At 49.0% G+C, this 13,146-nt stretch overlaps 1 protein-coding gene across 1 annotated transcript; it reads right to left on the bottom strand.

Annotated features, from left to right (window-relative positions):
- Window positions 1-11,210: 11,210 nt before the first annotated feature.
- LOC125556488 (dehydration-responsive element-binding protein 1H-like) lies at window positions 11,211-12,802 on the bottom strand. Its single transcript, XM_048719215.1, has one exon. The coding sequence runs from the start codon at window positions 12,800-12,802 to the stop codon at window positions 11,939-11,941; it is 864 nt and encodes a 287-aa protein (XP_048575172.1). The 3' UTR covers window positions 11,211-11,938.
- Between the last annotated feature and the right edge of the window lie 344 nt (window positions 12,803-13,146).

Here is a 13,146-nt window from a genome sequence, read left to right as displayed (position 1 = left end):
GGAGCGCTGGCTAGCCCGGCTCCAGAACTCGGGCCGCGACCTAGTGTCGGCGCTGCAAGTGCTGTCCTCCATCTGCTGTCGGCCACCACGAGCGCCGGCCAATGAGGTGCCGGCCGCTCCTGCTCCGCCGTCGATTCTGGACCTCGTGGTCCTGGGCTCGGCGCCGGCGCCGTCCACGGAGCCACCCCTTCTTGGGACCCCATTGGGCACGGGGGTTTTCTTGACCCCCGTCCAAGGGTTTTCTCATGTCGGCGGGTTGTTCTCCTCAACCTCCGGCGTGGCTTTGAGCATGGGGCCGATGCTGCAGGCCGTCGCCAGGGCTGGCTCCTCCTCTGCTCCGCCACCTCTCTCCTTCCCACCGGGGTTTTCACCCCGGCCTCGGTTCACCGCAACTGCGCGTGCTCCGGTGAGTCAAACCCTCTCAATGCTTGCTCGTATATGTAGATTAGGGGTATATTTCTTAGGCATGTGGTAGTACTTAGTGGATTCGATAGGATTAGATAGGATTCTAGCAGATCCGATTGGATGCGATCCCAATCGAATCCAATCGGACCGAGCTGTTCTTGTTTTGTACAGTGTGTGTGCTAGGATAATTTTCTTGTGCTACTGCTAGTGTGTCCTATGATCTGTGTTCATGATGTCGTTGTGTTAATGCTAGAATCATGTTCATGTTGACTGATGAATGTTATACTGATCGCATGTTCATGTTGACTGATGAATGCTAGAATCATGTTGACTGATGGCATGTTCATGTTCAAGCTAGGGTTTGTGTTGAATGTTATACATGCATGTAGTAGGACCATTTTATGATGGTGGCAAATCTGCATGGCTGCAGATGGATGCTATTGGCACTTGCTGTTGCTATTTTTAGATGTTTCCATGGTTAGGATAATGCAGTGATGAGTGCCAGTTGCAGCAAAGCAGATGCCACTGATTAGTGCCATTTTCCTAACAGCAAGTGCCCTTGATAAGTGGCATTTGCTCAAAGAGTTTGTGCACTGATCAGTGGCATTTGCTCTTGGGCAAATGTCTTTGATCAGTGCCATTTTGCAAAGAGTTTGTGCACTTATACTTGTCATCTTACCTGACAAGATATTAAATACTGACTGGGATGTGCCGGGAGCAGGAGCTCAGGTGGTGGCCGGAGCTGAGCACGCCGAGGATTTCATCCCCACGAACAGGTGGCTCAGGACGGTGGACTTGCCTGGCAGGATCGCCTTCATGAGTGTGCCTCGTTCAAGGGGACGATCTCCGAGGCAGGGCCACGAGGAGGGGGCCAGGGAGCCGATGCGCTTCTACCAGCAGATCAAGGACAACGAGGACCTCGCCATGCTCATCGTCCCTCCCAAGTTCGTGGAGGTGATGAACACCTGGCTGGTCATCAAGCAGCTCCCGTGCATGGTCAGGCTGTCGACGAACAAGAAGTGCGTGTTCTGGGTGCAGGTCCAGAACTTCGAGGGGCACATGGTGCTTGGCCGGGGCTGGAACTACTTCCGCTGCCGCCACCGGATCGTCCCCGGCGACCTTGTCGTTGTGCGCATCTCAGGACTCGGACTGAAGGTTCAGATCTACAACCATGACTCCTCGGTCATGTGCAGGTTTTGTTGCAGCGGGCACAATTGCGTTGGTAACATCGAGCAGGCTATGTAGTTAAGTTAAGTAAGGTGTTAGTGGAGAATTTTTATGGTGTGTGGCGAGACTTGTGCTAGGAACTTGTTCATATTCTGGCCAGGAGCAGCACCCTGGCATGGAGCAGGGAAGGAGGATGCCCCTGCTGTTAATCTAGACTTATGCTATGTAGTTAAGTAGTTTGCTGTCATTTCCTTGCTTGCTGTGTTTGATTTCATTTGGTTGCCTGTTGTTGTGTTGTTGCTGTTGTGCTGATCATGTGGTGGTAAGGCCACCACATTTGAATGGGGTGAGCAGAACACAAACGCTGTTTGGAACCAAACAGGTGAAGTTTGCATCTGCTCACATCCTAAGCACAAAAACGACAACCAAACAGCAGGGGGTAAGTTCCTCTCCATGCAATGCAGGCAACCAAACACGTTACATCTGCTGCATATGAGACTGCATTTTATCAACCAGACTGACTGTAAATGGACATGCAATACAACTACTGTTGCAAACTGCAACCAAACACGCCCTTACAATTTTCAAGCTACATGGCGCTTTCATGCCTCCATCTGGAATCTCCTAGTCTGCGGGCTACGCCGTGGGACGTGAGCAAACACTCACCCTTCCCTGCGCTAGCGTATATGGTCTGGCCCAGGAAATGCTTACTTGTGCCCCGCGCCAGCGTAAGCGTAACCTAACGATTTTTTTACTTCTGCCAGGTTTATGATAAAATATTGTCTAAATTTAAAATTTCAAGAATTTAAAACTATTCATTAATTTTTAAAAATATTCTCAAATTTAAAACTGTTTGGAATATTTTTAAAGTGTTCCTGACATCTTTATGAATTTCATGAAAATTCACAGATAAATTAGAAAATGTCCAAAAAATTAAAATAAGTTTGTGAATTTAATTTTTTTTCAGAATCTTTAAAATGTTTCTGCATTATAAATATATTCCAAAATCCCGAAAATATAGATGAATTTGAAAAATGTTGCAAATTTCAAAATAAAAGTTATGAATTTGAAAATATAGAAACAAATAGAAAAAAATAATGAGAAAAAGTTCGAAATAAAACCGATACAACCAGTAAAGAAAAATACAGAAAAAATAAAACCTTCCCAATACCAAGGGGAAAGAGAATAGAAAAGAATGATTGGTCCGACCCGTATAGGCATGTGCTGAGGGGTGGTATGAGCGAACTGAGTGTAATTCAGATGGTTAGCTTTCTTGTGGTAGAACCAGCCCGCCAGGGTTCAAGTCTTAGAGTTGACACAGGTGCCCGCATTTTACCTGGATTTATTGCTGACTTTCTGCAATGTTCGTTCGGTCTTCAGTGGGAGACTACGAGGCTCCTGTTGTGACATCGTCATCTCAAGGTATTGTGCAGTCTGAGTATCTCAAGGTGCTCATAGGAGTAGATTATGCGTGTGGGCGTTCATAGAAGTGAGCGTATATACGTATTGGTGAGCATCTACGATTATATCGTGTTCGCAAAAAAGTATCAACCTGCATCTCAAAAAGAGAAACACATGGAAGAGAAAAAAATGCCTATATAGGCAAAAAATGCCAATGTTGTTCGAGCACCTTGGAGCTCGTTTATAAAATACCATTTTCTATGGAGCCAAAACAAAACAATTTTTTTGTGAACACGCACACACACATGTATACTATGTATATGAAATATTTCATAACATTATAGTTTCTTTTTGCGAGATCATAACATTATATTTTTCACATGTGACATACAAAAAAAAGGACAAATATGTATTTCCAAATTGGGCTGATTTTTTTGTTGAATTTTGTGTTTTTTGTATACAAATCACAATATTTTCAAAAGATTTTTTCCACGTTCATGCTAAACATATATAGGTTTCCATGGATTTTTCCTCATTTTTTAAAACTTTTAAATAAGTTTTTCGATTATTTTTTAAATACCGACTTCCATGAAGCTCGGTCACCAAAAGTCCAAACTCCTCCATGGGCTGATCCGCTCGACATAGCCCAAATTACCACCAACCAACAAGGTAGAGATGCCTTTCCTCTAGAAAAATGCTGCAAGCTGTCTTTGCTTGACGCTTCATTCTCCCGCGCGTCGACCTCAATGGAGGCACGTGACAAAAGGCAGCACACACTCTATAATCCATTGATACCCGTTGCCACATACTTCCTTCATTTTTATTTAGTCAGTGTATCAGCTTTAGTTAAAGTCAAGCTTCGTAAACTTTAACAAAATTTATAAACAAAAATATTAACATATACAATAACAAATTAATATTATTAGATTCATTATTGAATGTACTTTACATTAATTTGTTATGATAAATGTTTATATATTTTTCTATGAACTTGATCAAATTTTATAGAGTTTAATTTTAGTTAAACCTAATATATAGAGTAAATAGAAACGGAGAAAGTACTACTGTGGTTGTTACCTTCGTCTTAAGGCAACGGTCACCACGCCGGTATGTATGAATTGTTGCCGCGTCAACGCATATATATATACTCCATTAGTAGCCTATATTGGCCTGACCCTCACTCGAGCTCAAAGCTTAGGGCATCTCCCCTCAAATCGGTTGCATACGTTCGAACTATGTGGTCCGGATGAGTAGTAACATACAATGCGGGCATGTATTGGTCCACCAAGTGGTTCAGGCGTGTTTTTCTCCACAAACTAGTAGAGACAAACAAAGGGGACTTTTCGGCGTCCACACCGCTGCCACGTTCGCTCTTGACCGCCCTGGCCAATAAAAGTCTCACCCGCCTCTACCATGCTTTTCATCGAACGTCCGTATTCATACCGACCCAGAGCATGTAGTGGCCGGCATTGACGCCCGCAACTTGACCGGACAGGACGGCGGCGCAGACGGATGCGGCTCTCGCGTGTTGTCGCTTCAACGCGGACGTCGCGTCCCCAGAAACCAACTCCGGCCACTATGCCGCGTTGAAGCAGGCTGACCGCCCCTTCCCTTGGCCTGGCCGCGGCTATTTAAGCCATGCGCCAATGATGCACAGAGCCATACTCCCCCTCCCCGAGCACCGTCCCCCTCCGCCTCCCCGTCATCTCCCAAGCCCTCGTCCTCCTCGGGCCTTGCGGCAGTGCTGAAGTCCTGGTTTTCCGCACTGGCAGGCAGAGCCGGTGGAAGTTCCTCTTCAGGAGATCGTGGCGCCAACGCCCTCACTCTCTGAGCCCATCTGCATCCGCGACGGCGGGCTCCTCCGGCAATGAGGAGATAGTCATCTTATCCGATGACGGGGTGGACCAGCAGCCGCAGCAGTGGCCTCGTCAAGATGGATGTGGCATCGAAATGGGTCAGCGACGTGACATTGCCGCCGCGTGGGCGCTCACCTGCTCCACCACCACCGCGGAGACGGCCGTCAGGCGCCGCCACCACCTTGACGGTGAGCTAGCCAAGATCAACGAGGAGTGGTCGCTTAGTGACTGCTCCGCCAAAGCCGGCAGGGGCAAGGCCACCGCCAGGGCTCTGCCGGCTCTATCGGCAATGGCCAAGGTGGCCCTCCGTGTAGCGCAATAGAAGGCGGAACGACTCCTTCACGAGCAGCAGATAGCCGCAGGACAAGGCTGTCATGGCCCTCCGCCATCCTTGCGCCGCTGGAGGGACGACGACGGCATGGACAACATTGGTGGTGCAGCAGGATAGGGCGACCACGCGTACGAGGTGGTCGTCCAGTATAGAGTTTTGTTTTTTAATATATTTTTAGTAAAACGTTCAAAAATCATTCATTTATGTAAATTATATCAAAACTTTAATGAGATCCGCCATATTTGTATGAATTTCGTACATGTTGTTCAAATAGTTGATGAAATGTATGAGGGCAGCATTGGATGGTGGTCTCTGGCATCAGTGTGCATGGACCGTTCCTCCTGTCCATAGATAGATGTTGAACCATATTTGCGGGTTAGCGTTGGAGATGCTCTTAAAGAAACTCCAACGCGCCGACCTGTTTCATCCACATGTCCGTTTGGGTTAAAATAGACACAAAAGTCGACCCATCGCGCCGATGCAAACGAGACGCGCGTCCACTTTTCGTCCGCGGGGCGACCCATTCCTGGCCCAAATTTGGGCCTCATTTGTGTCAGCCCGGACACAAGGCGGACGCGCGACGCCCGCCTACTCCTCCCTCAAGCCTGCCACTCGGTGGCAGACATACCATTCTCTTCCTCCCTTCGACAGCAAGCCCCCGACCGTCGCTGCTCAGTTTCGGTGCCCTCGCCTGCAGTCTGCACCCACATACCTCCCCCGTAGCATGCCACCTTCCCACGTCGCCGCCATCACTGCCTCGCGCCGAGCCACTGCAGCCCCCCCCCCCCCCCCCGACGTCTTCGTGAGTACCACCTCAGCCCCCGCTCCCCCGGCCAGATCCTTCATCAACGTCGGCATGCTCGTCTAACGCCGCCAGGCCAGCTACCTGGTCCATGGGAGGTGCACGTCTCTTCACCGGCGTGCTTCTTCGATGACGCCCGCAAGCTATGCGACAGTTTGCCCGCAAGGTACAAATGGACTCCACCGATGAATTCTTTTTCCACAATTTCCTTTGCGACTCAGATGATTCTACATCCGACGATGAGGAGATGGTGGCTATTGTGTTGGTCATCCATGACCACCTTAGTAGGCAGCGGCTGTTGTTCCTGGGCTCGATCTCGGGGCACACTCCGGTGTTGAATCACAAACGAGAGAGCGGCCATTTCCTTCTTTGGAAGGACTACTTTGAGACACCCAACCCACTCTTCAAACATCACCAATTCCGGCGTCGTTTCCATATGGCTAGGCATGTTTTCAACCGTATTCGGGAGGGGGTGGTCAGATACGGTAAGTATTTCGAGTGCAAGAAGGATGCCCTTGGAAAGATTGGCTTCTCCTCTTATTAGAAATGCACTGCAGCTATCCGGATGCTTGCATACGGAGTTCCCGATGATCTTATTGATGAGTACGTCCGTATGAGCGAGTCTACATGCCTAGACTTCATGTACAAGTTCTGCAAGGCTGTGATTGCAATGTTTGGCCCCAAGTACTTGAGAGAGCCAAATGTTGTAGATACAACCCACTTGTTGGCGATGAATGCCAGCAGGGGCTTCCAGGGGATGTTTGGTAGCATATACTGTATGCACTTGGAGTGGAAGAACCGCCCTTCTGCTTGGCAGGGGCAATATAGGGGCCATGTCAAAGCTTGCACCGTCATAGTCAAGGCCGTGGCTTCATAAGATTTTTGGATTTGGCACTCTTTGTTTGGCATGGCCGGATCTCACAATGATATCAATGTGTTTCAACGCTCGCCGGTGTTTGTAAAGCTTGCCGAAGGCAACTGCCCGCCAGTGAATGTTAACATCAACGGACACAACTACAACAAAAGATACTACCTAGCCGATGGTATCTATTCTCAGTGGACTACTCTTGTGAAGACAATCTCCAACCCTGTAGGAGAGAAGAGGATGAGATTTTCACAAGAGCAAGAGAGTGCTAGGAAGGATGTGGAGCGTGCCTTTGGTGTTCAATCTCGATGGTGCATCGTTCGGTATCCTGTAGAATTTGGAGCACCAAGAAGTTGTGGGAGGTGATGACTGCTTGTGTGATCATGCACAATATGATCGTAGAGGATGAGCTCCTGGAACGTATGTACGACCAAGGGCTTCAGTTTTAGGGTAACAATGTTGTGTCTGAGCATGGAGGAGCGGCAACGTTTGCGCAGTTCACCCAATTTCATCATCAAATGCGTGATTGACAAACTCAGATTGAGCTACAAAATGATTTGTTTGAGTATATGTGGGCTCACACTGACAACTAATAGATGTATCTTTTTTAAATGTTTTTGAGACAATTTAATTTTTATTTGGCTTGTAAACTATGATATATTTATTTGGCTTGTGAACTATGATATATTTGTTTGTTTGTGAAAATATCTAAAATGTTTGTATTTTGTTTGAAAAACCAGGGCAAGCCAGCCGCGAGGACGAAAATGGGTCTGCGCGTTGGACACACTGCCGACCTAAACGTAAAAGCGGGCGGACGACCAGCTAACGGCGACCCAAACAGACAAAAAAAGACAAAACACGCGTTTATTTGGGTCGATGCGTTGGAGTTGCTCTCATGACAGTCAATTGAATGAAGAACTATTTACCATTCTACAGAAAAACAACTACTCAAAAAAAGCAATAAGGGAAGACACAGCGAAGGACGTTACTTTTGCGTGAAAATGATGGTTTGACACGGCTTGCAGAGTTGCAAAAGGATCCCAAAAATGGATACTCTTGGTGCATGAGTGGTAACCAGATCAGACAACCAGAACCGGCCAGAAGACCACCAAGGGCAACTTTCGTTATCACGTGCCGGTAGAACCGTAGAAGATGTGGTCGACCGTCGACACAACCATCCTAGAGATGGCGCTGTAGGCAAGCATGCTGTTGCTTCACACATTCACAACGCTGTCACGCGTTGTCAAGAGTACATCCGTCCAAGAGGGCAAGATGTGATGTGCCACATTCACGGAGTAATCGGTGGGTAGGACAAGACTAGCGACAGTTGCCTCATCATTTGGCTCCACCCACTAAAAAACCATTGTGCTGTTGAGTGCAGTGTAAACACGTTGAAGTAGCTTTTTTTTTTTGAGAAAATAATGCGTGACCACAGCCTCTGCATCAAATGATGCACATTTTCTCACCCGCCAAAAAAAGATGCACATTTTCTTTATTAATGATATCGGACTCGTACAATGAGACCAATACACTGACAGATACATTTTTCAAATATGAAATTCAATGAAATATTTTTTGTCACACATAGTTCATATTTTGTTGGTTTAATTTACAGTAAAGTCCAATTTTAAAGCGTGTGCACATCTTGTTCATGAAACGAAGGGACTATTACATATGTTTCTAAAAAAGAAAGGTGGTAACAGGTATTACCTGAGAGTGTTGTTTTGATCCCGAGCTCACATGCCCTCTGATGAATAGTAAAATCTAAAAATAGTAAAAAAGTTCAAAATAATTCTAACTTTTTCTATGATCAACATTGACGAATGTTTCAATTGGGTGTCAATGTTTCAACTGTGACGAAATAACATTCGTGGAGGGCCAGGCCAAAAAAAATCAATGCTCCAAAATGCTTCCAACAATAATCTTTTCGAAGCATCGAATTTTTCTTTTTTGCCCATACCTACACGAATGTAATTCATCACAAAGTATTGCACGTTGTTGAAACATTCATCAATGTTTATCATAAAAAATCAGAAAATTTTACTATTTCCTTAATAATTTTACTGTTTATTAAAGATCATGTGAGCTCGGGTTCAAATACTCCATGTCCAGTATTACCGTATTACATAACATGTTAGTGGAACACCACCCATCCTCGCACGTCCGGTATTAGCAGGGAATGTGGTCATATTTTTTTATCATAATTTGGATTACACAATCATGGAATTCTAGCATGAAAAATGGTTTTTCTAGCATGCACCTGACATATCTTGGACATAACCACCGTCCATCCTCGCTTTGTGATTCATGCTACATTTATTAGATTTTGGCAAATCTTTGATTTGTTTCATGGTACTACAGACACCCACACACCCATTGGCTGGCGTTGCCCCGGTGCCGCATGCTGAGGTACACCGGGAGATGTGTTCCCATGAACTTGGTGTGCTCATCGGGGCGCTTTGTGTGCGAGGATGGCGAAGGGGAGCTTGGAGAACCCCCTTAGGTTGTGGACTTCTCACCCACTATGTCGCTTGATCCGGTGTCATGTGGTAACTTACAATGTAATAGGTGGAAAGTCTCATTGAAGCTTGGTCCGCCGGACACTGCTTCGGTTGAGAGGGTAAAAGTACCAACGTCAATTACGTAAAACATTTATCTAGTTTTCAAACATATTCTTTGTTTAGAAAATATAGTACTCTCTCTGATTCATATTACTTGCCGCTCAAATGGATGTATTTAGCACCAAAATACGATTAGATACATCCGTTTCAGCGACAAGTAATATGGATCGAAAGGAGTAATTTTTTTAGAGTACGCAAATTGCTTACCTTAGCTCTATAGAAGAAGAGAATTGCAAGTACAAGACGACCACCACTCGCCGCGAACAACAAGAATAGCACAACTCCGCATCCAGCTAGTCCAAGGACAACCACCCACTACAACACAACTACAACACAAAAGAGCCTACCCAAAATCGAGAACCTTGTTGCCAACGTCGGCTACCTGCAAAGAACATCATCTCCCGCCAAGCATCTCTTGTCGACGTATCATTCCTCCTTGATGCCTAATGGAGGTGGCAAGAGGATGACAAGACTCAATCCGATCCAAGGAAGACACCGTCTTGGAGTCACTAGCGACGAACGCACGTAGCACCAGAGAAGAATGATCAAGGCAACGGGGAACGCCGAATGAGCATAGTTTAGGAACTCTGTTTCTCCTGGCACGATGCTCCCAACAGAGGGACGACGTGAAAGACGCCGCCATCGTATCGATCCAGCACTGAATCGAGGCTTTCACCCGGACACAACCGCCAACACCAAGCAAGCGAGGGAAATGGCGGCATAGTCGGCGACGCCTCTAGGGAGGGGAACGACACCCACGGGTGACATCGCCGCTGGCCCGGCCTAAACCGAACATGATTTTCATCCGTAATGGCGCTCATCTCCACTCTTCCAAGGTTTCGGGCAGCACTGTCCAAGATGCCTCACACCGCTGTCACCGCAACAATATCCGTCGAACCCGCGCGGTAATGGACCTCCCCCAACCACGTTGCCAAGAGAACGCGACCCAAACCACCACCAATAACTCGGACAAGGAGCCGCCGCAACCAACCATGCCGTGTAGCAGCCAGATCCACTGTGTCGGCTATCACCCACACCAGGGACTACCACCGGATCGGATCCGACCATCACCAACGAGCACACCCCAGCGCTAGATCTCCCGAGGCAACACCGCACCCCTCACACAAAGGCAGCCAGCAGCCCACTACCTGCCAGGATCCTTCCTGGCAGGGCCTCCTTGCGTCGCCGCCTCTATGGCTGGGCTCGCGCCGCCGCCGCCAATGTCGGGAGCACCACCCTGCAGCGCACCTCGCCCGGATCCACCGTCCTGCCGCGCTCCCGCCGTGCTCCGGCAACCATCACCTCCGGACACGCCGCCGACCACCCCACCACCATGGCTACCCTGGGCACGTTCCACTCCGCGCAAAGGGAGCCCGTCGAGGGGCTCATCCAGCACCTGCAGTCTTCGTCGGCCGGGGTGGCCGCCACCACCGGTGCCGGCGGCGGCAGCGACCGGGGTAGCTACTCTGGGTGCTGTTGGACCTAGGGTTTGGGGGGCTTTTGGAGCCACACGCGCGTGCGACCCGGGAAGCGGAGCCGTGGAAGGCCACTAGCTGGGAGTTGGAGTAGCTAAGTGGTTGATCGAAGGGAGTAATACCAAGGGAAGGATAGTTTTTTCTTTCTTTCTTGTTTGCGCGGGAGGAAAGGACAGCTTAAAATATACTTATGTACAAGACGATTCCAGCAGTACAAGAATAAATACAATGTTTGCCAAAGGAGGGAGAAGAATAAATACAACAATGTTTACCTACTAGTCCAATAATTTCATGTGATTTTGACTGTTCACTCGAAGAATGCAGCTTTTGCACCCTATACACCCAAATCAATTCTGCCCAATTATTGTACGACACTATCAAGTACTAGTCACTAGCACAGTCACACTAAATCTGAAAACAAATCTAGGTTCACATGTCATCTTCAAAAGAAAGAAAGAGGTACTACGTGACACATCAGCTCTAGGCATCTCGCTTCCTGGCCATGCGATATAGGAAGGGAGGCGCGGAGCGCGCCTGCGTCGCCGCGTCAGCTCGCGTGGCTACGAGGACAGGAGGAAAATGGGGGAAAAGATCCCAGGGATCTGTTGCTACCAGGAGCTTCAACCAGCTGACCTGGCTGGTGTCCAGGCCACATCTTGTGAATTAGCGTACTTGGCCCACCTCTCTCCCTGATTAGCAAGCGTTGATCTTTCTTCCTCGTCTGGTTGCCAGTTATAGTCATTCACACATGAAGTGATAGTACCCTCCTTTCGAATATTGTTGCCGTTTGTCCGGGACCACCACGACTATTCATCCAGCAAATCATGTCTTTTTTTCACGTGTCTTTTTTTTTGTCCTTTCTGATGCTTCAGAACCGCATCTGATTGCATGTATACCAAAGAATTTCATGCTTTTTTTGGCAATTTTTTTGTGCGTTTACAGATTCCGCAGATTTTATTATGCTGGAATCAACTGCGATAGAGTCAAAGCAGCTGGTTCAGCAGCTCCAGCTGGTTCAGTAGCTCCAGAGCCCGGAGTCAGCTCCGCCGTCTCCGGTGTCCCAGCACGCCCCGCTGTCCAGCGACGGCGGCGGCTCCAGGAGCAGCCCGTCCGCGAGGTCCGCGTAGTACGTGCCCAGGTCCATCTCCCCGGACAAGTCCAGCTCGAACATGTCGCTGCCCAGCGCGGACGGCACCTCGAACGTTCCCTCGGCCCAAGGTTGCGACGTCGCTGACGAACCGCTCGCATTGTCCGCAGACGACAGAGCGGACGCGCCGGAGGTCTCCTCATCAGCGGGGACGGTGGCTGCGCTGTTGGAGGCATGCCGGCGCTGGAAGTCCGCCACGGCGGCGAGGGCCGCGCGCCTGACGGCCGCGAGGTCGGCGAGCGCGGGCGGCACGGCAAGGAGCCAAGCGGAGTCGGCGAAATTGAGGCACGCGGCGGAGCGACCGAGCAGGCCGAGCATGGCGGCGTCGTGCGCACGCGCGGCCGCGTCGGCTGTGAGGTACGTTCCGAGCCAGAGCCGCTCGCCGCGCTGCCCGGGGACGCGCACCTCGCACACCCAGCGGCCGGCGTTGCCCCGGCGCCGCACGCCGCGGTACACCGGGTGGCGCGTCTCCTTGAACTTGGTGCGCCCGGCGGGGCGCTTCGGGTGCGAGGAGGTCGACGACGGCGAGGAAGAGGAGCTCCATTGCTGGTCCGAGCCGGTCATGTCCATCGCTGAAGGTGGTCGGTGCTGGCTTGATGAGCTTCGTACGGTGGACGGTGGTCTGTGGAGTGTGAGATCAGGTTGAGCTTGAGATGGGAGTGTTAGGATTTTAGTGTCTTGTGGAGTGCACTGCTTTATAGTTTTGCCTGACGCGGTCTGGACAAGCGGCATCGACAAGTGACGCGTGAGGGGTCTGCGGAGATAATCCAAAGGATCCTTCTCGTGCTCCTTTTTTAGTGGTGGATCCTTCTCGTGCTCAAGGGCGATGATTGGGCTCCACTAGCTTGGCCCATGGAGGCTCAGGGAGACAGACCTTTTTCCCGCGTTATCTTGTCCTCTAGCAGAGGCAAGAAAGCTCCAAGGACATTGGACAAGGAGCGCAGGTGAAGTTGGTTATTACCGGTTTAAACCCCAGGTTTAGCTCCCTGACCAAGATGGATAATTGTTAATGCAATAATGCTAGACATACAAAGAGTTACACGTAATTACATTGGCTACAATTTTTTCATTCTAGC

This window comes from Triticum urartu, chromosome 5, assembly GCF_003073215.2.
Source record: "Triticum urartu cultivar G1812 chromosome 5, Tu2.1, whole genome shotgun sequence".
NCBI classification, from domain to species: domain Eukaryota; kingdom Viridiplantae; phylum Streptophyta; class Magnoliopsida; order Poales; family Poaceae; genus Triticum; species Triticum urartu.
The sequence above is the reverse complement of the archived record's forward strand: the minus strand, read 5'-3'. Positions and strand labels throughout refer to the sequence as shown.

Bases quoted from the DNA above. Each gene is read 5' to 3' on its own strand.
- LOC125556488 (XM_048719215.1), bottom strand. From the start codon at position 12,802: ATGCCGCTTGTCCAGACCGCGTCAGGCAAAACTATAAAGCAGTGCACT.